This window comes from Rosa chinensis, chromosome 3, assembly GCF_002994745.2.
Source record: "Rosa chinensis cultivar Old Blush chromosome 3, RchiOBHm-V2, whole genome shotgun sequence".
In the NCBI taxonomy this organism is placed as follows: Eukaryota; Viridiplantae; Streptophyta; class Magnoliopsida; order Rosales; family Rosaceae; genus Rosa; species Rosa chinensis.
In genome coordinates, this window is record NC_037090.1 from 3345766 (window position 1) to 3369798 (window position 24033).

The following is a 24033-nucleotide window of genomic DNA, read 5'->3' on the forward strand; positions in this document are numbered from 1 at the left end:
ATGTTGGTCATGTAATCTGGTACCTTGTACACACATCATTGTTGCCTTTGATTTCTGGTATCAAAGTCACTTTGAGAAGCTTTTAGGAGCAGTACGTTCCAAAGACATAATAAAACACAGTCCAAGCATAAAATCACTCGGTTAAATCCATAGATTAGCTACCCTGTCAAAACAGAACAATTTATGGCTTGATGCATTACCCTCCCTCAGGCCAAGAGTCCCTTCACAGATTTTTCTAAAAATTTCACCACCATCTCATCGATGGCTTTGGAAATAATTTCCCCACCAAAAAAGACGACCTTTTCACAAAAACTTTCAACTGCATGCAAGTCAATCGGAGACCGCAATCCCATCATTATTTTAACTGTTGACGGACAAAATCCTTAAAAAATGAACAAAAAAACACGACAACACTTTCCTAGTTATAATGACAGTAAAGTAAACAAGTTTCCCACTATGCATATGACATTTAAAGACAGTTTAAAAGACTAATTGTTCTCTTCGCACCAGTAGTCTTCTCAGAAAACATGGCTCACAAAGACGGACAGTTCTCATCATTCTTTGGTCTCATATGAGCTGTTGTTGGTGCCAGCAGCGGATTTTGATTTTTCTTTCTCTGTGTCTGAACAACTGATTTTGATTCTTTTCTCTTGGTCTGAACAGCAGATGCTGGTTCTGGTTCTGGTCGATGCCAGTCTGGACAATTTCGTGTCCAGTGGTCTCCTTCTTTACAACAAAGACCACAATACATGAGAGCAGAACGGCTAGAAGGTATTTCAGAGACATTACCATGCTTATCCACCATGGTTCCCAAAGAAATATAACCATGGCCCTTTGGTAAAGGAGGACTGTCAGTTAAACCTTCACCAGTTGCGCTACGGCCGCAGCCACGGTGGCTGTTGTCAGGAGCATTCGGTGCTTCTCCTTTGCTCCTAATTAATCCATGTTTTGCCAACAACTTCCGTGATGATGCTGACAATAAAACCAAAAAAAATAAGTAAGGAATATTTGATGAGCGTAATAGAAGAATGATTCCCAGAATTAGGATTCCTGAATTAACCTCGTCACTAGGTTGCAATGATTATTTATTGATAGCTGCAATACGAACAGTAATATATAGCAACTTTTATTTTGTAGATTTCTCTTTAACAATCACCGGAGGGGAGAATCAACCGATTTCTTTTTCATCGTATTGTTTATTTCTTGTAAAAATTTCACAAAATCAAACTAACTACTAAATAAACCAGTAAAACAATGAAAAATTTCATGCTCACACAACCTTCATGTATAAAATAATTCCTCTACGAGTTTTGCTAGAATTAATTTTTTTTAAATTGTGTGTGTGTGTTTAACATCAAAGATATAGAAGCAAGCTTTGTTTTCAAGTTTGCGTTGACGACTCCACACATTGAATCTAACTACTCCGTGAGATGAGTTTCGTCGCTTATTACTATCGGTCAGGTTTTCCAAGGACAATTTGTAACCTAGGATTCCTACTCGACTTATCCCTAGGATTCCTTAGATTAGTAAATCAAAACCTAACTCAAGAGTCAAGCAAAAATTCAATCAAATACTGACAAAAAAAACAAAGCAAATTGCAGATTCTATTCCTCCAAACCCTAGAACAAAGATCAAAAGCATACATTCAAACTCGACATAGCGACCTTGCCGGATGAGGTGCTTGAGTTTAGTACGTAGAGTTTTCAGTTGGGCAGGGTTCAGGTCGAGATCGGATATTGGTTGCAGATAGACAATCATACTGGAGGCGTAGAGAGAGTTTGAAGATTTAGGATTCAGGGTTCAGAATTGGACAGTAGATAGGGTTTTAATTTATACACTCTAAATTAACGTTTACTGGGTCTCTGTTCTGGGCCTAGACCATCTAACTTTGGTGTAGTCGTCATCAATGATTCAATGGGCTCACTTTTGTTTTCGTTTTCTTCTGGGCCCCAATCGACAGTTTGAGAATTAATATTTAAAAGTGAGACATTAATTTTTTTTTTTACCTTCCTATTATGTTTTACCATCCTAACAAGTTAAAGTTTATGGTTTCAGATTTCCTGGTTTTAGATTTGCCTTATCTTACAAGGCATGTAGTTTTATACTTTCCTAGTTTAAGTGCCGAGTCCTATTAGAACAAGGGATATTGTTCTCTATAAATAATGGCCCTCTGGATCGTATCTTCTATTGAATTGGCTAGAGAAAAGTTCACAGTAAGATCCTGTAGTATTTGGAAGAAAAACAATGAAGTTGGTCAAGGGGACAGTCAATCTTGCATTTGTATATGAAGGAGGCATCATGATGGGCATAGATTCGAGGACCACATCTAGCCGTATGCATAATGGCAAAATACAAGGAAAACTATGTAAGTTTGTTCTTGATCGATCCTTTGTTTTTAGCTACCAAACACCATGAATGTTTACGCTTGAAATCTTATATTTTCAGTGACAGACGAGAAAGAAAAAATTAAGAGCCTGTCTTCCAGCATAAACTTATTTTGCACATGTATGGGGTTTAATAAAGATTGGGAGAAAATGTACCTTCACGTGCGTCGACATGTATGAGCACCTATATCTCAGCTTTGTAAGTCGATATTTAATTTTAAATCATAAACTGACCACTTGTTTTGCTTGATACAGTCACCTAGATCACTTGACGAAGCAGTAAAAATAACAAAAGAGTATTTACGTAAATTCATAAAATATAATAGCGGCCTGTTGGACGAATGCAAAAAGGAGTACAATGAGGATTATTCGTTTGGGACCATCATCGGTGGATACGACCCCGAGAAGGTAATGAAACAACCTAGTTTTGTCACTTAAAAGTTCTCATCAGATTATCTACACGGGAAGATCTACGGTTAATGTATCGATATATTAAGTAGACTAGTCTAGTTTGGTTTAGAGGTAGATAAACTCTATATATTGATAGACTAGTTTGGGATGACTACTCTACCTCTGTATCAAACCAGTTTACGTCTCTAACGAGCTAAGCTTACTTAGTGTATCGTTGTATTGATGAACCGTAGACGGAAAAAAAAAAAAAAAAAAAACAGAAAACAAACTTCCAATTTGTATTAATGTGTTGTATGCAGGGCTTTCAAGTTCATAGTGTTACTCTTGTGGGCTACAATATTATAGAAAGCGATCCTGGCGCAACAATGATAACACTAGGGTCCGGTGAGGATCATGCTTACCTTATTTTGCAGTCAGCAAAGTATGTGCTTCTTGATACTTTATTTTATTTTGTTTTATTTGATTTTACTTGATTTCACTCCCGCTAAATTGAGCCGTTATTTTAGCACAAATTATGGCGAACACATACGCATGACTAAGGAACGTGCATATAACTTGGCTTTGCATGCCTTATTTTATGCAACTTTCTGTGATAAGTACTGTGGTGGAAATCTAAATGGTAATACAATTTCTTGTGATATTATATATTTTAGACTTCTTTTGTATCAATATAATTTTTTTATTTTTTTATACTGATTTATATCTTTTGTATTTCCATCTAGTGATACATGTGTCTAAAACCACGTCTTATCTCGAGACCTACCATGCTTTGCAAGTCTACCCCAAATTTTATAACCTTATGCCTAGAGGAGCAGATGACGTTCATAGCAGAACATTTTTTGTGCTTTACCCTACGAATTCCTATTCCAAACTTGTGTGGGAAGGTGATGGTCTTGAAGACCTCATACTCAGAGTCTGGTATGTACAAATGATCTCCACTTAAAATATGTTGGTGTATACATCTACATTGTGTGTGTGTGATGAATGAACTAATGAACTTCTTTTATTTTTAATTTTGAAAGGCCGACGGGAGATATAGACTTACAGCAGCACCTAGAAGCAAGCCATTTTGTAGCAAAGAAGTACGATTTCTACTTTCACCGTTTCGTGTTCAACCAAGTAAACAAGGCTGTACAAGCATACAATACTATTACTACCGTAGCTCCTCCCCTACGTCATAACGCTATAGAAGATTATTTCCAAGGCAATTTTAAACGTTCTGGCAGCCCAGAGAAGCCTGTTTATATTGGATGGAGCTCAGAAGACTTGTTGAAACGAATCTGTAACATGAAGGATGCTACTAATTCATGGTACTGCAAGTATTTGACCTTCTAAACTATTACCAAGGTGTCCAAGTGATGGAGTGCATCTGCGTTCACTTTAGTTAGGAATTTCGCAAATTAGTTATAATATAATGTGTCCGCTGAAGGTCCTTTTGTTTTTTATTTTTGACTTCCTTTTGTTTTTTGGTTACAAGTTCATGACTTCCTTTTGTTTTTGTGGCAAGAGAAATCATTTTCTTCATTTTCTTTTGGTTTGGACTTGAGAGAAAGCGCGCATTATATTAAACATTCCTCCAGAATTGGCACAACATAGTGCAATATATAAGAAAGAATTTAAAAGCGACATCAACTTAATTCTACAATTTCAAGTCAAGCAACGGAGAGCTTATGAGAGTAAAGAACAAGTTCCCCATATATATATATATATGCACATTTAATGAGAGTTCAAAAGACTAATCGTTCTCTTCGAACCAGCAGTTTTCTCAGTAAATATGCCTCACAAAGACCGAAAGTTCTCATCATTCTTTGGTCTCTTATGTGCTGTTGTTGGTGCCAGCAGGGGATTTTGATTTTTTCTTTCCTTGTGTCTAAACAACTGATTTTGCATTGATTTTTTTGTTTTGTTTTTCTTGCTGATCTGAACAGCAGATTATGATTTTGCATGGTTCTTGTTCTGGGACTGATCGATGCGGGTTCGGACAATTTCTTGGCCAGTGGTCACCTTCCTTACCACAAAGACATGAGAGCAGAAAGTATTACAAAGGAATTTTCATGATCCGCATCCTCCGAAGTTTCCAAAGATAACCATGTCCCTTCTGTAAAGAAGGCTTGTCAGTTTATTCAAAGAAAAAAAGAAGGCTCGTCAGTCAAACCTTCACCCATTGCGCCATGGCCACAGCCAAGGTACGTGACGGCAACGGCGGCTGTTGGCACGAGCATTTGGTGCTTCTCCCTTGCTCCTAATTCCATGTTTTTCCCACAACGACCGTGATGTTACCGATAAAACAAAAAAAAATCAGTACGGAAGTCATAGAAAAAGGACTTGGTAATATTTTGGAGTCTTTTGTACTTGGATTCCATAGCAACATCTTACCCCTGAGATCTTCTTTTAGGCATCATCAAGCCATCATACGGTCTCTCCTATCCGGATATGGATTGAAGTTTCATTGAGCACCATGGAATCATTAACTGAGTAAAAGTCAAAGTTTTGATAGATGTTTGTCACAGCTTTTGTACTAGCAGAGTTAGTTTAAATAGACTAAGCGCATGATTGTATTAGAGATAACAGAGAGAAATATCACTATATCAGTAGCTTTTCTTTGTTTTCTGTTTCTTCTTCTTCATCTTCTACATTTCATCACCATCATCAAAATCCAACAATTTAGAGATTGTCGCACCATGTTTCCCTGCGAGAAGAAGGACGTACGTCCATGCCGAAAAAAATAATGTGTTGAATTATAATTAATTTGGATGTAAACTTTGAGCCTCCGGAGTCAGGGTGAGATGATACGTTTCAGGCGATTCATTTATTAGAACACACTACGTTTCCAACTAAATTCATGATTTTCTTCAATTAAAAATCTGCAATTAGTTTGTGTTTTGTTTGTCTTGAATGCAGATGAACAATCCTCAAGCCCTTTGCAGTTTCATAGCTTGAAGGAATGAGTTTAATTAACTAAGTGGCAAAAAAATATACCATCCGCATCCTCAAAGAACTATTATTATTATTTTTGAGAGGCCAAATGTAAGATTTTAATTCTTTTATGAGATTTAGCAGAGTCGAAACCTGGAAATAGTGGTTGTCAACTTACTATAGAGTGAACTTCTTGTTTGCTTAGCTATTTTAAAATTTAATTAAAAGTCACATTCTCATATTATATTACATATTTTCTGTCGCCATAATATGACATACTTTTCAATAAGATATGTAATTAGAGAGGTTCCGGACTTCCCGTATATTACAAACGCATAGACGCGGGACCTTCTCCTCTAGCGCAGCAGACACACTTCAAAGTACTCAGTTTCCCTATTCTGATATCAGTTACCTACTAATTTTCTTGGGTACCTTGATGTATGGCATACCCTTATTTTTTTTTACTTTTAGTAAATTAATATAGTGGAAACCTATTGAATTGGTCAATAGGTTACCCAATTAAATATCGACATGTGTCATTTTTAAAAATAAAATTTACCATATTAACAACACACTCTTTCTTGATATGTAACATTGTTAAAAATCATGTAACAAGTATTGTCAAAATAATAAATTACACATAGTTGAACTACAATTATGACTTATGACAACAGTTGTTGTGGTTCCTGTAATTGAGTGGTCAAAGATGTAAATATCATATTTGGACAACTTTTATCAAATTTAGAACCTTGATTATCAAGTGGAGAAGCCCCTTACAATACTGAGTTGTTACATATCTTTTGGTCTAATTTTAATTTTACCATGTTCACAACACAAATGTCGTCGGAATTGTAAAATGGTTGGTATGGTATATAGTTTTTGAAATAATTACTACAATCAGAACAAAAGTTACCGCTTTTACACCAATAGTTGCCAGTTATGGTAAAATAGGTAGTCATTGAGTAATTATTCCATTAATGATAAAAATATAACGATTTACCCCTTTGACAACAAATTTGTTGTTGCACTTGTTAAATTGTCCATAAATTAGTACATTAGTTTAGGTTGAGTAATTACTATAAATAGGACAAAAGTTACATCTTTTACATCAATTGTTGTGATTGTGGTAAAATGTGTAGCCATTGTAGTAATCATTTCATTAATGATAAAAACATAAAGATTTACCACTCTGACAACAAATTGGTTGTCATACTTGTTAAATTGTCCATAAATTAGTACATTAGTTTAGGTGGAGTAATTACTATAATTAGAACAAAACTTTTCATTTTTTTGTTAATTGTTGGAATTTGTGGTAAATTACGTCGATTAAGAGTAATTACTAATTCCACGATGGACATTACACAATATATTACTTTCATTATGCAAGGGAGAACTTTATTACACAAATGAGGACGGGTAAAGATATGGACATTAACATTTCTCATACATGTTCTATTTTATATAATATTTACCACTCTGAGGACTCATGTAACCACTTTGAGGACACATGTGGTAATTAGAAAGAAAAAAAAAATTCTCATTAAAGTAAATAAGGTCTTCGTTAGAGTAAAGTATTATGTTCTCATTTGAGTAATTAAGTCCTAAAAGTGGTAATTGTAATAGGTTCTCATTAGAGTAAAGTAGATTCTCATTTGAGTAAATAAGTCCTAAAGTAGGTTCTCATTTGACTACATTTAAAACAAATATTATTTATTTTTACACTAATTGTTGTGGTTGTCATAAAATGCATGTAAAAAGAATTATATTTGGTTAACGAAACTACTAATGATATAATTAATTGGTAATAAAGACTACTTAACTAATACTAATTTTGCAAACTTAGGTTAGAAGGTTTTGTTTTTAATAAGGAAAAAACATAATTTTCAATTGTGTAATTGTCCATTAATAACAAGCATTAATCAAACATTAATTCACTAATAATAAAATTAATTAGTAATATAGACTATTTAACTAATAGTAATTCGGTGAACTTAGGATAGAAGGTTCTTTTATTTTTTTTTGAAAAAAGAAAAATCATTATTGTGAATTGTCAATTGATAATTAAATATTAATTGGCTTTATTGTTTTCAATTCAATTAGTAGTTTGTGTTAACATATTTGCTTATTGGAAATGAGTAGCATAATTAGAAAGGCTAAGGGCTAAACAGGTTACCAATTTGTTAAATATTTTGAACCATTGGATATATTACTAATCCAATGATCCAAAATATTTAACAAAATGAGGGTATGGCAAACACCAAGGTACCCAAGAATTCTCCCTAATTTGACTAGCTTTTATTCTGAACCAACAATGCTATACACTTTCATTCCTTTGATTTCACTTTCATTTCTTTCTTTCATATCTTATATTAGACTTTGCGTTTTAAATCGATCATTTTCGGAAGCTTATCATCTTTTCGATCCTTAGATAGATCTCATGTATCATTTTTCTCCTTACTGCTGATTCTTCAATATATATATGGGGTGTAAAAAAGTACTGGGAATCGCACATAGTCGATATCTAACAGAAGTGAAACACATTCTAGAATTATTATGAAAAAGTGGTACCTGTTCCTGCAATATTATACACTATACATGTATTTCTTCATATGTACACCAAGAAGTGAAGGGTGCACTGATATAATATTTGTAGCTTTGGACATAGATGAATAAGAGCGAAAATAGCTACCTTACCAAAACAGAGAGATCCATCTTGATACTGTATTGGTTATTAGAAAAAACTGTAGGCTTTTTTGAGTAGAGGTGGACAAAGGATTAGAGGGTTTTTGAATGAGTATTGACCTATTCTACAAAGCTAAAATCTACTATTAATTAACTTTTCGAATGTAAATTAAGCTGCTAGCTAGACATTTTGGTACGTCCTTCAAACTCTCATTGTAATACAAGTTACGTTGTAAATCATGCTGTGTTGATGCGTTTTATACCTTTAAAGCTAGCTTTCTTATAACCACCTACAACAGAAGAAAGACTGCCATCACTTAAAGGAAAAGGAGAAACTAAGAGAAGATCAATAATAGGCCAGGGGTTCAACTTGTCGTAATGTTGTATGGCCAGAAATGGCATATAGTTATCAGACTTTCCTTTATAACCAAACCCATTTCACTAAAAATAGAGATACCAGTTCAACCATGCATGAGTTTTGAATATGAATGAATTAACATCTCACATTAGGTTATACATTGTGTTACTACAATCCTACCAGATGTTATTGTGACTGTTTCATGATTCTAGATTGGGGAATAGACAAAAAAAAAAAAAAAAAACTTTAAATTTGCGGCTTATTTAGTATAGCTGATTCATCACCTTGATTAGGGATTACTGTGATCCAACCTCCGGTAAGAAAGTGATTCCAATGTTGCCAATTGTTGATTGGAAGAAACTGATTCCAATGTTGCCAATTATTTTGTTCCTCAAAGGCTGATAGTTGTTTTTTGTCTGAATGAACAGATTCAGCGACAGAGGATCATATTGTTAAGGGTAAAAATGGAAATTTACTCATATTAAGAAAATGTAGAAGTAGAAAAACAAGTCTGATGTATTGTGTGCAAGTTGTATTCCCTCTGCATCAATATACGAAGCTCTCTCTCTCTTTTCTGGTTTTTTCATCATCTTCTTCAATCTTCCTTACAATTCTATCATGGTATCAGGAGCTCAGGTCGATCGGTGACCTAGCTAGTTCTCTCAAGGATTGAAGAGTTTTCTAGCTTAGTTCTTCAGCATTCTTCTTCGTCAATTTGCAGTGTTCAAGCCAATTAGGTTCAGATAAGTGAAATCTTCATCAAGTTGATTCAGGTTCAGATTGTTGAAATTCAAGGTTGTTTTCCTTCATCGAAGCTTTGGATTTATATGAATTGTGTTCGTCATCAATTTTTGAAGCTCAAAGTATTTGCATCAGTGACAAGTTGAATTCTTGATCTGTTTACAAACCCTAGAAATTTGGGGACTTTAGTGCAGAGCTTCTTTCTGTCATGATTTTGGGTTTCTCGAATTGTTTGTTGATCTAAGTATGATGTCTATGCTTGATTGATTGTTGACAAAGAAATTTGAAAGAAGTAAATTGGTTAAGTACTGTAGTCAAGAAAATTGATGAAATGGTGGCCTGGATTTGCTGGTAAAGCATATGTTCTGCTAAAGTTTTGTGAATCTTGTTCTCTGAATAGTGACTTCTTGGACAAATAATTGTAGCATAGTTGAAATTTTGACTACATTTGAACAGAAGCATATGTTCTATTTGAAATGGTTATTGTCCAAAATTGAAAGTTGGTAAAGAATTAGTTGTTGTTGTTGTTGCTGGGAGAAGCTAGACTATATATGCAGAATTAGTATTTGGGTGATTTCTGCAATTGTATTGGATAAGCAAGAGTCTCTGCTACAGTTGGGTGAAGAAAATTTGGGTGAGTTTGCATTTGGTTTCTTGTGAAGAAGAATTTGGTACTACAAGGATCATGAATAGCAATCAGTTGGACAGCTATCTCCTTTCCAACTTCTCGAATATTATCACTTTTCAGCTAGATGACACTAATTACGTAACTTGGCGATTTATGCTCGAGTCAATGTTGGTAGGGTGTGATCTAATGGGATATATTGATGGGTCTATCCCTTGTCCTTCACAAGAGGCTGGAATTACCCATGAGCTTACACAAGAGTATAAGGACTGGAGGAAGCATGACTCTGCCGTAATGGCTCTACTAGCTGGTACTTTGTCATCTTCAGCTCTTTCATTCATTGTTGGGAGTAAAACCTCAAAAGAAGTTTGGTATTCCCTTGAAGATAGATATGCTAAACTTTCAAAGTTTAAAGACCTCCATGCAGAAAATCCGGAAAGGTAATGATAGTATTGACAAGTATATGGAACGCTTTAAAACTATTCGGGACAAACTCTTTGTAGCTGGAATTCTTATTCACGATGATGAAATAGTGAGTTTGATCTTGAATGGGCTCCCTGCTGAATATGCAACTACCAGATTGATCATTCGTACTAAGGAATCATCTACATCTTTACCAGAACTTCGTACACTACTCTTAGATGTTGAAGCTGATCTTGATCGAGAACAGAAGATTATTGCCTCTGCTCCAATTACTTCAACAGCTACAAGAAACCAAGACTCTCTTGATCAAGAACAAAATATCATTGCCTCTGCTCCAATGACTCCTACAGCTACAAGAAACCAAGGTTGTCAGCTTTCTAAATCCCATCATGTCAGTGCACATACTCAAGGATTGTACAACATGGTTCTCACAAGATATTTTCATCCAAGGAATCAAGGTAAAGGTGGTGGCAGGTACTATCATAACTTTCCTCATGGACCATATCGAAATTATAATTGCTATGCATATAGGAAGTTAGATGTCGGTTCTGTGCAATCTAGAGGATTTAGTAATCGTTGTGGAAACTCAAATTGCTACAACACTGGTGGTATTTTCAACAATCTCAATTGGCTCTGTGAAGTCCAAAGACTTGAGGAATTCAAATGGTTGTCATGTCTATGATTTTTCTGGTGGAGTTCGTCATCAGAGTGTTACTTTCCCTGGTGATAATTGTCAAATATGCTCACAATTTGGTCATATTGCTAAAAGTTGCCCCCAAAGATTTGCTCCTAGGCAAGCTGTTGCTATTGGTTCTTCTTTACAATGTCAGATTTGCTTCAAGAGGGGCCACAGTGCTGCATAATGTTTTCATAGGCATCACTATGATTTTCAATTACCATCTTCTTCAGAACTTCAAGCTAAGGAAAGCCTCTCAACCAAGTATATGTCTACGTTGGCCACATGACAATCCTTCTCAGTTACTACCACTCATTCCTCCTGGCTGAAGCAAGAATCTTCACTTCTATTATAATCACAACATTTTATTATTGTTGCAATCTGATGTTAGTTTCCTACCATCAGCTTGAGGGGGGATGCTAAGGGTAAAAATGGAAAGTTACTCATATTAAGAATATGTACAAGTAGAAAAACAAGTCTGATGTATTGTGTGCAAGTTGTATTCTCTCTGCATCAATATACGAAGCTCTCTCTCTTTTCTGGTTTTTTCATCATCTTCTTCAATCTTCCTTACAATTCTATCACATATCAAACTGTCTGAATGAACAGATTCTGTCGTAATGTTGGTCATGTAATCTGGTACCTTGTACACACATCATTGTTGCCTTTGATTTCTGGTATCAAAGTCACTTTGAGAAGCTTTTAGGAGCAGTACGTTCCAAAGACATAATAAAACACAGTCCAAGCATAAAATCACTCGGTTAAATCCATAGATTAGCTACCCTGTCAAAACAGAACAATTTATGGCTTGATGCATTACCCTCCCTCAGGCCAAGAGTCCCTTCACAGATTTTTCTAAAAATTTCACCACCATCTCATCGTATTGTGTCCAAGAAGACAATACGATGCAGCAAGTTTCCCCACGAATCATTTAAATCTGCCTAGTGTTTTACCCTCCCCCCTCTCCTACAGAAATATAAGTATACAACACCATGAATGTGACAGAACTTGTGAAACACTACATAGAATTTCAAAAGTCCTTGAATTAATAACGTTCTATTTCTTTTTCTTGAAAAAAGAAAAGAAAGAAGGAAGATAGTTTATCAAACAACTATTAACTGGTTTTCAAACACTGCATGAAGATAGGAGAACTACTATCTCATAACATCCAAGCATCCAAGATGAAAAGAGAATATGTCCCCTATTCTACCAAACACAATTGAACCATCTTTACTTTCGCTGCTCTAAATGATTAAATGGGGGATCAAATAACTCAATCTCAATTGCCCAATCTAAAACCAAGCAGTACGATCACCTACTAGCAAGAGGTCTTGCACACAATCAATGCAAGAGGAACCATAGAAGGACAAAGTAGAAGTGTATCAAAAAAAAAAAAAAACAGATAGTCAAACTCCTCATATTATGCAGAGAAATACTGCTAGAGTCGGTTTGTACACGCAATTGAAAATTTGGAAAAAAAAAAAATTCAGAAAAGACCAAACCTGGCTCAGCTTTAGTTCAAGTTCAAGTAGCTTTGATTTCATCTCCTCAATATCTTTAACTAACTTCAAATTTTCCACAACCTGTGCTTTATCAGCCTCCTGCTCTTTTGCTAGTTTCAAAAGCAAATCCTCTGATGGTTTCAACTCCATATCTTTTGCTGGTTCCAATTCCACCACATCAACTGGTTCTAACTCCACATCTCTGGCTGGTTCCATGTCCGTAGCATATGTTGGCCTTGACTCCACATCATTTATTGCTTTTACCTCCTCATATTTTGGTAATTTCAATTCCACAGCCTTTGCTGGTTTCAACTCCTCTTCTTTTCTTAGTTTCAATTCCACATGCTTGGCTGGTTTCACCTCAGTAACCTTTGATGGCTTTGACTCCTCACTATTGACAACTCTGAACTTCACATCCTTTGTAACCTGGTACATATTACCAAAACGATTCCACAAAACCAGTTAGAATACTTTGTGATGGACTTGATCAAACAACAGATATCAGAAGACAGTCACTATAAGGCTGAGTGATGATACTAAATTTAGAAAGTGGGAGCAGGGGAGAGGAGGGAGGAGAGAATCCAACATTTTCAAATAAGGGTTTGTTCTAACCATTTTGTGTTGAGGGAGGGTTTCTACTCCACCAAATACTTGATCATTTAGTATTGAAGCTTCATTGCCCTGCCCTTGCTTCAAGTCTACCTTGATTGGTGACAGTATTGGCGAATCAGGTGGGCTCATAAGGATTACCCTTAGCTTTTTCTCTTCAACGTGTTTGCCCTCATCTTTAGCAAACTGTGAAAATAAACAATGAGAAACCTATACAGAATCTCAAGCTACCAAAAACTACCAAGACTTACCATGCTAGCTGCAATATCTGCGTCAGTTGTCCCAGAAGAAACAATTGTGCTTTGGATTAAGAACTTATCTCTGCAATCCATGTCAGGCAGAGCTGTCTTTTGAGCTTGCATTGTAACTACATTCACAAAGGAGGTCAAATGGTTATAACAAAAGCACCTATAGGAGAAAACGATCAGAAAGTATAATGCAGAGAACAACTCTAAACTCATTGCATTGTGAGCCCAGGGAATGCCAAAATCTTGATCTTTTTCTAAAGCAGATAAAAATTTTCAATGAAAAAACTGGAATAGTATAAGGTCCCAACATCTTCTGTCCAATCCACCCACAGGATAGAAACATCAAACATGTAGAAATAATGTCAAACTGCAAGACCTATATGGCATCCAATGATTTATTAAGTCAATTTTTTCTTCTTCTTTTAAGATTGGGGCATACGAGTCCAACCTCATGCTCCTGTAACTACTAATAAGCAATGTTTACATGCAGATTCAAACATTATCTCAGAGTGTACTCAGTGAGGTGAATGAACAGTTATACCTGAAAATTCACAAGCTGATTTTGGCAAGATAACACCTACATTTGGTCGCACACAGTATTTCTTCGGGGATGTAGTTTTAACCTGCAAATTCAATCTTTAACTTGTAATTTTGTGTAGCATTCCTTCTTATGTAATGAACTTCACTTCAAAAACTTGGAAACAAACAAAATGCAATACAAACCTTAAAAGCAACATGGTGGTCGGACATGTTGGTAAGTCGAATTGAGCATGAGCTTTGCTTCTTCAACTCAACTACGAAAACAATTACACAGTCAGTTTACAAGTCACAAAGAATAGTTACTGTGTAACATAACGTTGAGTTCAATAACTTTAACCCTTATTTCCTCTCAACTATTATCTTCCACCAGCTAAACGAAAACAACACTAAAAAGGGAACATGACCTTTAAATCTAACTACGGAAGTGTAAAACTTCCCACTTGCTGAATAACAAGAACATGCATTAATATGTTAAATATTGGCAGTTTCAAAATCAATGCTGCATTTCATGCAATAAGCCTAGAGCAATGTACCAAAAAATAGAAGGAAAACATAATAGGTAAAATCACGTCTATTAATAAGTGAAAATCCTCTAATCCACACAGCATGTCTTGGTTCCAACTATGTGGGTCAAGCACATGAATGAAGCAAGAATCAAACGCCATAACATTTAAATACGAAAAATGATCAGGATACTAAATCATAAAGAAAACAATTAGTATGGACCATCCTCTAATCATGAGCTTACCTATGAACTTCAATTCTTTGGGATGAATCTCCACGATTGAATTCATCATTATAAAACCTTCACAATGATCCAAACGCTACACTCTGATATCCAAATATCCTTTTTCACTGCACAGCAAGCAAACAGATTAACAACAGCAACAAAAAAATCCTTCATATAATATATATACAAGCCATTGATGTCTGCTGACCCACCCTTAAAGCCTTAGAAAATCAAAATTTAAATATGATTGAAATTATTAAACTCTTGGGACCCCCGTAGCATAGGAGCTAAAGAAAAATAAGGGAAAAAGAAAACCAAAAGTTGCAAAAAGAAGTTTCATGCACTAGATCCCAAAACCATAGCAATAGAATCCTACTAAAGTTGTGTCGGCTACTGAGAAATCAAAATCAAAATCAAAAGCACTGGTTCAAATAGCTTCAACTCGTTTTGACTCGGACGTCAAAAGGAGTCGGTTCGACGTCATTTCAATTCCGGTCCGGTCCCGGTGATCAAATCACAGAGCAAGTAAAAACGAAAACGAGCAACTGAGGTAAACGACGCCGTTGGAATCAGACGGAGCTTCAACTCGTTTCAACTCGGACATCAAAACGAGTCAGCTCACCGTCGTTTCAATTCCGGTCCAGTCCCGGCGATCAAATCACAGAGCAAGTAAAACAAAAACGAGCAACAACTGAGCTAACGACGCCGTTTCCAATATTCCATTCTGATCGACGACGGAGATTGTCCACGACGTCGTTCGAATCAGACGGAGCTTCAACTCTGAAGTCAACACAAGTCAGCTCAACGCCGTTTCAATTCCGGTCCAATACCGGCGATCAAAGCACAGAGCAAGTAAAAACGAAGACAAGCAGTTCAGGCAACGACGCCGTTCTGATCGGGAACGGAGATTGGACATGACGCCGTTCAAATCAGACGGAGCTTCAACTCAACGAGTCAGCTCAACGTCGTTTCAGTTCCGGTCCAATACCGGCGATCAAAGCACAGAGCAAGTAAAAACGAAACCGAGAAGTTCAGGCAACGACGCCGTTTCCAATACTCCGTTTTGATCGGCGCCGGAGATTGGAGACGGCGTGGTTCCGATCATAATGAAAATTGAGAAAATGAAAGTTACCTGGAGAATCTGAGAGGATTTGAGACGCGGTGGAAATGCTTGAGAAGCTTTGAAGGAATCGAAGAATTTCAAAGCCCTAGATTCTAGAGAGAGAGAGAGAGAGAGAGAGAGAGGAGAGGGTGGGATTTGGTGGACTGAAAACACTGCGTTGGTTGTACCGGACTCCACTTAAAAGAGTTGAGTCCTCTTTCGCTCTCAACTGTTTCCGGGTTTTACTTACTCCAGTCTTCACGCAATACGACCCCCGTCTCTCTGATCTTGTATTTTATTTTTATAGAATTCTTCTCGGGTCAACCGGGTCGGCCCGGTGAGTCTTCGGTTAGGTATAGGTCCGGCCGTCCAATTCTATAAGAGCAAGTTCACCCGGTGACCAGGTCACCCACTATTCACTACTTTTTAGTGTTAATTTCGTGTCTTGGGTCACAAGTACAGTGTATTTCGTGCCCTGAATCACCATGTACAGTGTTCTGGGTCACCATGGTAACCTGCACAGTGTATTTCGTGTCCTGGGTCACGAAATACACTGTGTACAGTGTTCTGGGTCACCATGGTGACTTGCACAGTGTATTTCGTGTCCTGTGTCACGGGCACAGTGTATTTCGTGATCCAGAGAATGAAAATATACACTAAAAAGTAGTGAATAATTAGTGACCCGGTGACCAAACGAGTGAACTTGCTCTAAAGTCATGTTTTGATTTTTGATTTGGCAAAAGAAAAGTAATTTAATTAGTGAATTACACGTACGTGTAACCCTCAAAGGTACTTTATTTATCTTTTTTATTCTTTCTTTTTCCTTAGATAAGGTGAGAAAGTATGATATAGTTGAAGGTGAGTATGTATGATATAGTTGAAGAGTGGAATGTATAGCTAGCAGCAAGTGATCGAGAGCTTTGACGGTTATGCTTTGATTGATTTGATTGGCCTTTTGGACACCGAAAATATTGACATTTTATCTTTCCTTACTTTTCTCTTCTTTTCTTCATTCTTTTTCGTTCCTTTGAAGCTATACTTGATGGCATCTAAAGTTGCTTTCGTTGATTACGCGGGAGATTTACACATAGCATTAGTAAATCGGTGCAATGGGGTTTTGGCTGGGAGCCTGGGACCAATTAATCTCAAAGATAACATCCATCTTAATTACTACATTTTGATTGCCAAAGTAATGTTGCGTGTTTTGAAGAGATCCACATTTGATGACACGATGAGTTAATTGCTAGATATCTCTCTAACTCCCCTTTTTGTTTAACTCCTATTATGAGTGTTGTTTTGCTTTTGAAGTTTTACTTTGGTTATATTCGAGATTATATCTCACCTCCGTTAACTTTTCTTAGTGGACTTGAATGGCAACTGCACCTATTCGTTTGATTCCTCTCAACGTCAACTTCTCCATTTTCATAAAAAAAAATATAAAAAAAATTCTCCTCCATGATATTTTTGCCTGTTGTATAATGGGAGACCAGCTTTTAGTTGGGGCAAAATTTTGAAAACTATCTCAGGGCGTTATACAAATATAACAAAAAAACGAGTTCTTCGTAATGTTCTTACTCATGGAATCTCAAGGTATGCATGTCACTGGAGGTGCACAACTTTCAGATTAGTGTTATATTAGTATCATGTAGGTTGGCTCATCATCATGTATAACCTATCATAATCAAGGGACTTTAGGTATGAAGAGTTGACAAATCTAGGTAATTGGTTTTAGATTGGTGTTTTTTTATTTTTTTATTTGAGTTTCTTCCAATCGATTACAACCTCCTAGGTTTGGTTTAATTGGTAATTTTTTTCATGTCTTCAGATATTGTACGTAATCGATTTCCCAGGTCCGAGACTTTGTGCAGCTGTAAGTTTTTGTTGTGCTTTTTTTTGGTATCTGTGTAGTTAACAATCTGGTTCGACAGAACCACAGGTCTCATAATTTTTCCCCCACTTCTATTAGTTCATCATGTTAATGCTTGCTCACTCTATTGCAACATGAAGTGGATTTAAGTGGGTTCGACCATTTAGATCCGGTTACTTTGGTTCCTCCATTAAGCTTCAGCCCAGTTATACAAGCACGAGTTATAACAGCTGTCTATGTAATATCACTGAGCTTAGGTTGCTTCACATGCTTACTTTTAGCTTAAGGAAACTAAAGCTTTCATAATTTTCATCAAGCATATTGGATTTTGCTTCAATTAATTGTGTTGATCATGAACTGATCGAGTGATCGGCAGCTTTCGAACAGTGAAGCTCATCCAGGGTATCATGATGAAGTGAACATCAAGTTTTTGGGGACTACATTTGGGAAGCCCTATACTTTACAGACCAATGTTTACATCAGAGGAAGTGAAGATGGAAAAATTATTATTGTAAGAGCAGCATATTAGCATGGACTTAATTCAGGGTATTCAAGAAGTTTTGCTCTCAGAGGCCTTCTCGGGATTAGTTTCTTCTTTGCACTTTTTTGAAAAACCAGAAGAGCAACTGAAGCTGTCTGCAACTGGTAAATTGAAAATATAATCAAGGATATATCACGTGCTGGAATTCTTTTTCCTCCAATTCACAAATGCTTCAAGAGCACAAGGCCTGTTGGTGGTTATTTTGCTGATTCAGTCACTGATCTTAGAGAATTGAAGGCCTATGCTCGCATCTTAATTTGGTGGCTATAGAGTTGACAGACTAGACAGAATGCTGAAAGAACACACTGCTGCAATTATCACTGAGATCGAACCGTGATGTGCTAGAGGCAGTTGATGGTAGCCTGCATTCTGGAGACCGAATAGAAAGAGAGGCTTCAATAGAGCAGATAGTCGATATAGACACGGTGATTGGATTTTGTGTTCAAGCTGGCTTGGCCCTGGCTTTTATAGACTTCCGGCTGCAGCTACTGGCACTACAGTACTCTTTGAAGGTGCACCCTTGACATTTCCGATACTAAATAATTAGAAATCTATCTATAATTGTTGAAGCTTTTTTTTGGAGATCAAAGGCATACATCTCTCAGGCTTACATATGTTGAAGATTAGATTTGATATTGAGTTGAAAGATGTAATAAACTTTCCCATCACTTACGTTTTAGCATTTAATGGATTTGGGGGTTATACCGATCAGTCGGCATTCGTTTTTGTTCTTCGCAAATTTGTAGATTTGTACCAACAGAGCTCATAGTTGATTATTAGGTGGTTTTTCTTAACTGTGGTTCAGAGGCTTAGTAAAGTTTAGCACAAATGTACTGTTTTATGGTTTGATATCTGTTCGTTTGGAAAAATTGTCCTCTCCTAGGTAGAGAGTTTTATAAGTATTATTTTATTTTATAAGTATTTAATCTGGTATCTTGCACATATGTTCTGTGGTGTGCATTAAGTAATTGAGGTGGTGTATTTAAAATTTCTCTTTTTTTATTTTCTTTTGAAATGTCGTAGTTATTAGCTATGGCTAGAAGAAATGGCACAATGGTTATTTCTCCCTATAGGTTTAAGTGTACTTTCTTTTTATTACTTGCTTAAATTTTATAGAATTATACTATATACGAAAGGCCGGTTGGGTGGGCACTGTTACTACTGTTCATAATGTCTTGAAAAGTCGCTTTTGCCCTTCCTTTTAGATTCATACCCTTCCTTCTGTCAGTTTCCAAACCGTGTTTCCAGATTCTTTGAAAAATATCTGGTTTTTGTCTTCTTTATCAAGTTCTAGATTGATCTGAACTTTACCCCAATTTTCAGTTATGCGATTTGCCCTTTCTGGAAGCATCCTTCTACACCGACATCTCTACACCGACATCAACTCTTCCAGACTATAAATTGAAATCAACTCTTCTAGATCGATCTGAACTTTACCCCAATTTTCAGTTCTGCTTCTGCCCTTTCTATTCGGTTTACTTACGGTTTTGTGGTTGGAGTCCTGACCTTGATATATCACCTCCACTTGATTTCTTCTTTCTTCTACAGTCCTGTAAACCATCTTTATCAATTATCAAGAACGATCGAGGAGAGAGAGAGAGAGAGAGAGAGAGAGAGAGAGAGAGAGAGAGAGAAATCGGTTGTGTTTCTTTGCTTTGCACGAGGAGATAGAGAGATAGAGAAACGGTGTGTTTCTTTGGTTTGCACGAAGAGAGAGAGAGAGAGATCGGAGGCAAATTCTCACGTCATCATCATCTGATATCGGAGGTTAGTTTCTCTTCTTGAAGTTTCAACCTTTATTGCTTTGGATCGTTCGTCATATCGTCATTTAATTTCACCATATAATGAACAAATATGTTGGTGAAACTTTTTCTGATGATCGATGTGATATTTGAGACTTACTGACCAATTCGTATAATCCAGGCTGAATGTTGGAGATGGCAAACAAATCTTGAGCTATGCTTGAGGACAGTTCTACAGAGCCAATGCATCAAGTACCTTGGACCGGTTAGTTCCAAACCTTCTCCTAACTCCATTTACCTTCATCATATTCGCTGCATAATCAAATTTATACATATATCTGATTGTGTTATCTTTGTGTTTGAATGTTTCAGAAAGAAAGAAAAGCCTATGAGGTAGTAGTCAAAGATGGCAACTTAAGCTCATACTAATTGATTTCTGAAATTCTGCAATCTATAAAAAAAAAAAAAAAAAACTCTTTTCTTTCTTCCTTTTGTTAATTAAACATCATAAGAGTAAAATTCTGGATATTACTCTGGGCTCAGTTTCTCCAGAGTTTGGCAATTAGCACAACTTTTTTGTTTTCTGGAATAGAGGCTGTATCAGTTTTACCTACATTGTTTGTTTTCTTTGTTTTGTGTGTTTTACTGGTTGTTTGTTAAAAAGTTGTTGGGCTACTGTCATGTATGCTAGGGACACTTAACCACAGCTTTGTACTGTTACAAGTTCCTTAATTAACCGAATCAAATGAGAGACAGATGGTGGGGCACTTTAAAGCACCAAAAAAATTGATCCGATTAAGGACAGCCTCTATAAGATCTTAAGGCACAGCCTCTATAAAATGAGAGGCAGATTGTAAGGCTGCTATAAGTTCCTTAATTGAATCAATTTTTAAAGTACAAAAACACTCATTCCATGGTTGTGGTTTTTGTTTAGAAGTCATTGACTGGAAAATTCAAAGGACAAGTCATTTCTATGGAGAGCTCTAAGAGGAGTTTCCACAGTAATATACCCAAATGTATGCAATATCTACACCTGGAACTTACTGACTTAATTTTTGTCTTCCTATATTATCAAGTAAAACATGCTCCATACATTATACATAGATCCCAATTCACCAACTTTATATTGCTCTTACTTTTGATATTCTTATATTATAATTTTGCTGTGAGCATGATATTGTAATCTATATCTACTGTTGCAAAGCCATTTAGTTTCTTAGTTGTCGCACTTTTCTTGACATCATACTTATTTTGAAACTGAAACTTAAAAATGTTTTTGAATGTTATTTCTTTTGTCAGGATGGTTTCTCATCTAATGTTGGGACCTTGAAATGGGTAAACCATGTCATTCTCTTATCTCAGGTGCCTCTCTCTCTTCCTCTCAGTGTTAGAAACATCACCACTGTAAGAAAGGAATCGTTTTTTTTTTTTTACTGTGATTAATAAGACTAGCAGTTAAATGTTTACATAGGTGCTGGTGGCATCCAAGCTCTCATGAAAAGCAATGAAAAAAAATTAGCCTAAGAAGATGGGTCAATACATCAGGCCTCTGAAATCCCTTACACCATCAGGGCTGGTTTGTTACAAAACTCTCCACGTCAAATTCAAGGCTTTTAACTTTAAAAAGATTAGTTGATACCAAAGTTTTCTCCTTTTTTTTTTTTCTTTCCCTTGCAGCCATTAGAGAACTAACCGAATATATGTGGATCAAGTATGCATAGTTTCTTCATGTCCTTTGTGAAATTCAAATCAGTTTGCTCTCTTTACATTGCTGTAATCTAATATACATGGGGAAAAAATATGTACTGTTCACATTTTGTAAAGGAGGCCTGAATTTTTTAGCAATTGTAAGCAATCCTAGACGATGTCTGAATAGATCATTATGTAAAGTTCACTCATATGATACAAAAGTGCATTGGTCGTAGGAGATTCTAGGTCTGTCGCAATGGCTCTTTTTATAAATGAAAGAGAAACAGTCCACAAACAAGTAGCTGCTGAAACATCCCATGCTATGGGATCATTGGTTTCTTATGAATTACTACAGTTTTTTTTTTTTTTTTTCTATTGGTTTAGGTTGATCTTTATTTCAGCAAGAGTTTATATGTAACTAAGTGAATCACTCTCTTCAGATGCTAGGCATGAATTTCAAATATTTAAATCATGGTGGTTTTGTGGCAGGTTGAAACTGAATTTGAACAACAATGGGAGATGGTAAGGCGGAAGAATGGAAAAATGTGATTCACAATGGTGAACATGTTTGGGGTTAGCAGACTGTTGTTCATGTTCACTATTTTAGCACAGTAGAAGATAAAAAGCTAAAAGAGGTAATGGTGATATTGGAAACTTAAAGTAAGTTAATAACTACTTTTAAAAGCTTAAAATCAGTAACAGGTCTGAAGGTGATGAGATAATTGATTCCCTTGAACCAGAGATAGCTCATTCTTCACCAATATGTTGGTCCAAATTTGCTTATGGGATTCAAAAGTCTACAGTTTGTTACCAAATGTTTTAATTTTTACAGCTTACCTAAGAAGCACGGAAACGGGTACGAGTTTCCGGATACGATACGATCGGAAACGTGGAAACGGCAAATCTTAAATGTAATAGGAAACGGAAACGTGTAGGAAACGGCAATTAAATATATATATATATATATATATAATTAGGAAAAAAAAAATGAAACATAAACAAAGTGATAGTTTATGACAATCAAACATTATCAATCCAAAGGTTCAAATAAAAGGTTAACACAACTAATAACAAGTCAACAACCATCAACTTCATTCAACTTGGACAACATCCTCAAGGTCTTCATCTTCAAACAAAACCCCCTCTAACCTCAACTTTTATTTAGTTGCTCCTCCTTTTCTTAGCTCCCTCATTGGCTGAGCTCCAAGCCCTCTGAGCTATCTCTTTGTCTTTGTTTAAAGAGAGGAGAAACAAACAAACAAACAAACCACTCCCCTATAGCCAAAGGCTCAAGCTTTTGCAAAATAAATAGAGAAAACAAATAAAATAAAATAAAATGGAGGAAGAAAAAGAAATGGTAATAACAAAGAGAGAAGAAAGTAGCAGGGTCCTATAGGAGGGAGTAGTAGTAGTAGTACTACTTGCCAGAAAAAATAATAAGAGTTGGTAAAGAAAAGTCAGTTTTATTTTATTTTATTTTATTTTTTTAATTTTTCCAAGTAAAAAGTCAGTTTTACCCCCACGTTTCCTATTTATTTACATTCTGGCGTTTCCACATTGGATACAGACGTTTCCAAACCGTTTCCAAATTCGGATACGCGTTTCCGGGCGTTTCCAACCCGTTTCCGACCCGTTTCCGCTTCCGAAACGGGAAACGCGAGCATTTTCGCGTTTCCGTGCATCATAGCAGCTTACTCTTTTTGATGCAAATGTTCCAAACTGATAGCATCCCGCTTATCACAACCTAAAAACTTGCAGCAGTTTTCTTTTCTATTTGATCTTCAGCTTAGAAAAAAATTTGTTTACAGGGAACTGCAATCAATAAACTTCTAGCAGAAAATGCAACTTCAGAATTCTACAGAGGGATGCTTTTATTCATTCTAAACTCCTTATCTGATGTTTATACTTCTTTACTGCTTTAAACTCACAACAGCATTGTTTTTTCTTTCATGTTCACTTTAAAAAAAAAAAAATTGTTGACAGTTCAAAATTTCTTCCATGTGCTAACTTTCAATAATTTGATGTGCATTTATGCTTTCTATTTTGTATTTTGTGAATGAGTTAATAGCAATAACATGTTGTAATTGAAATCATGCTCTGTTTTAACGTGATATGTCATCATGCGTGCTCAAGCTGTTCTAACCATAATGACCTTAAGAGATTGATTGTAGTATCTTGATACCAGGGTTGAGTGAGAAATTGCTTTTAGATAAAGAGAACAGAAGCCAATGCGACAGGAATAACTGG

General features: G+C 36.0%; 2 protein-coding genes and 2 long non-coding RNA genes across 7 annotated transcripts; 1 reads left to right on the plus strand and 3 right to left on the minus strand.

The window, feature by feature from the left end:
- On the minus strand, positions 1-1976 carry LOC121052361. Its single transcript, XM_040517183.1, has 2 exons — positions 1644-1976; positions 1-972 (listed from the first exon to the last, which is right to left on the minus strand). Exons 1-2 carry the CDS (start codon positions 1756-1758, stop codon positions 533-535), a joined length of 555 nt encoding a protein of 184 aa, XP_040373117.1. The 5' UTR covers positions 1759-1976; the 3' UTR covers positions 1-532.
- Positions 1977-10419: 8443 nt separating this feature from the next.
- On the minus strand, positions 10420-16223 carry LOC112193179 (vesicle-associated protein 2-2). Of its 4 annotated transcripts, none has more exons than XM_040517182.1 (8): positions 15978-16222; positions 14864-14970; positions 14299-14369; positions 14117-14198; positions 13579-13694; positions 13331-13513; positions 12719-13144; positions 10420-10890 (listed from the first exon to the last, which is right to left on the minus strand). In XM_040517182.1, the coding sequence occupies exons 2-8, from the start codon at positions 14910-14912 to the stop codon at positions 10885-10887; spliced, it is 933 nt and encodes a 310-aa protein (XP_040373116.1). In that variant the 5' UTR covers positions 14913-14970; positions 15978-16222; the 3' UTR covers positions 10420-10884. The 4 variants fall into 4 exon arrangements, with proteins under 4 accessions (XP_040373116.1, XP_040373114.1, XP_040373115.1 ...); XM_040517180.1 differs by lacking the exon at positions 10420-10890 and adding an exon at positions 10994-11890 and having other exon boundaries at positions 15978-16223; XM_040517181.1 differs by lacking the exon at positions 10420-10890 and adding an exon at positions 11929-12182.
- Positions 16224-19662: 3439 nt separating this feature from the next.
- On the plus strand, positions 19663-22028 carry LOC121052345. Its single transcript, XR_005808766.1, has 3 exons — positions 19663-20122; positions 20279-20362; positions 21397-22028. It is a non-coding gene; the product is annotated as an uncharacterized LOC121052345 (long non-coding RNA).
- A 113-nt stretch (positions 22029-22141) lies between these two features.
- Positions 22142-23517, minus strand: LOC121052346. The gene is made up of 2 exons (XR_005808767.1): positions 23482-23517; positions 22142-22623 (listed from the first exon to the last, which is right to left on the minus strand). It is a non-coding gene; the product is annotated as an uncharacterized LOC121052346 (long non-coding RNA).
- Positions 23518-24033: the final 516 nt, after the last annotated feature.

Coding starts and splice junctions, on each gene's coding strand:
- LOC112193179 (XM_040517180.1), bottom strand. CDS start 14,912: ATGATGAATTCAATCGTGGAGATTCATCCCAAAGAATTGAAGTTCATA. Junction 14,199..14,298: donor ACCACCATGTTGCTTTTAAG/GTTTGTATTGCA, acceptor TTGAATTTGCAG/GTTAAAACTACATCCCCGAA. Junction 13,695..14,116: donor ATCAGCTTGTGAATTTTCAG/GTATAACTGTTC, acceptor TTGTGAATGTAG/TTACAATGCAAGCTCAAAAG.
- LOC121052361 (XM_040517183.1), bottom strand. CDS start 1,758: ATGATTGTCTATCTGCAACCAATATCCGATCTCGACCTGAACCCTGCC. Junction 973..1,643: donor TCGCTATGTCGAGTTTGAAT/GTATGCTTTTGA, acceptor TTTTATTGTCAG/CATCATCACGGAAGTTGTTG.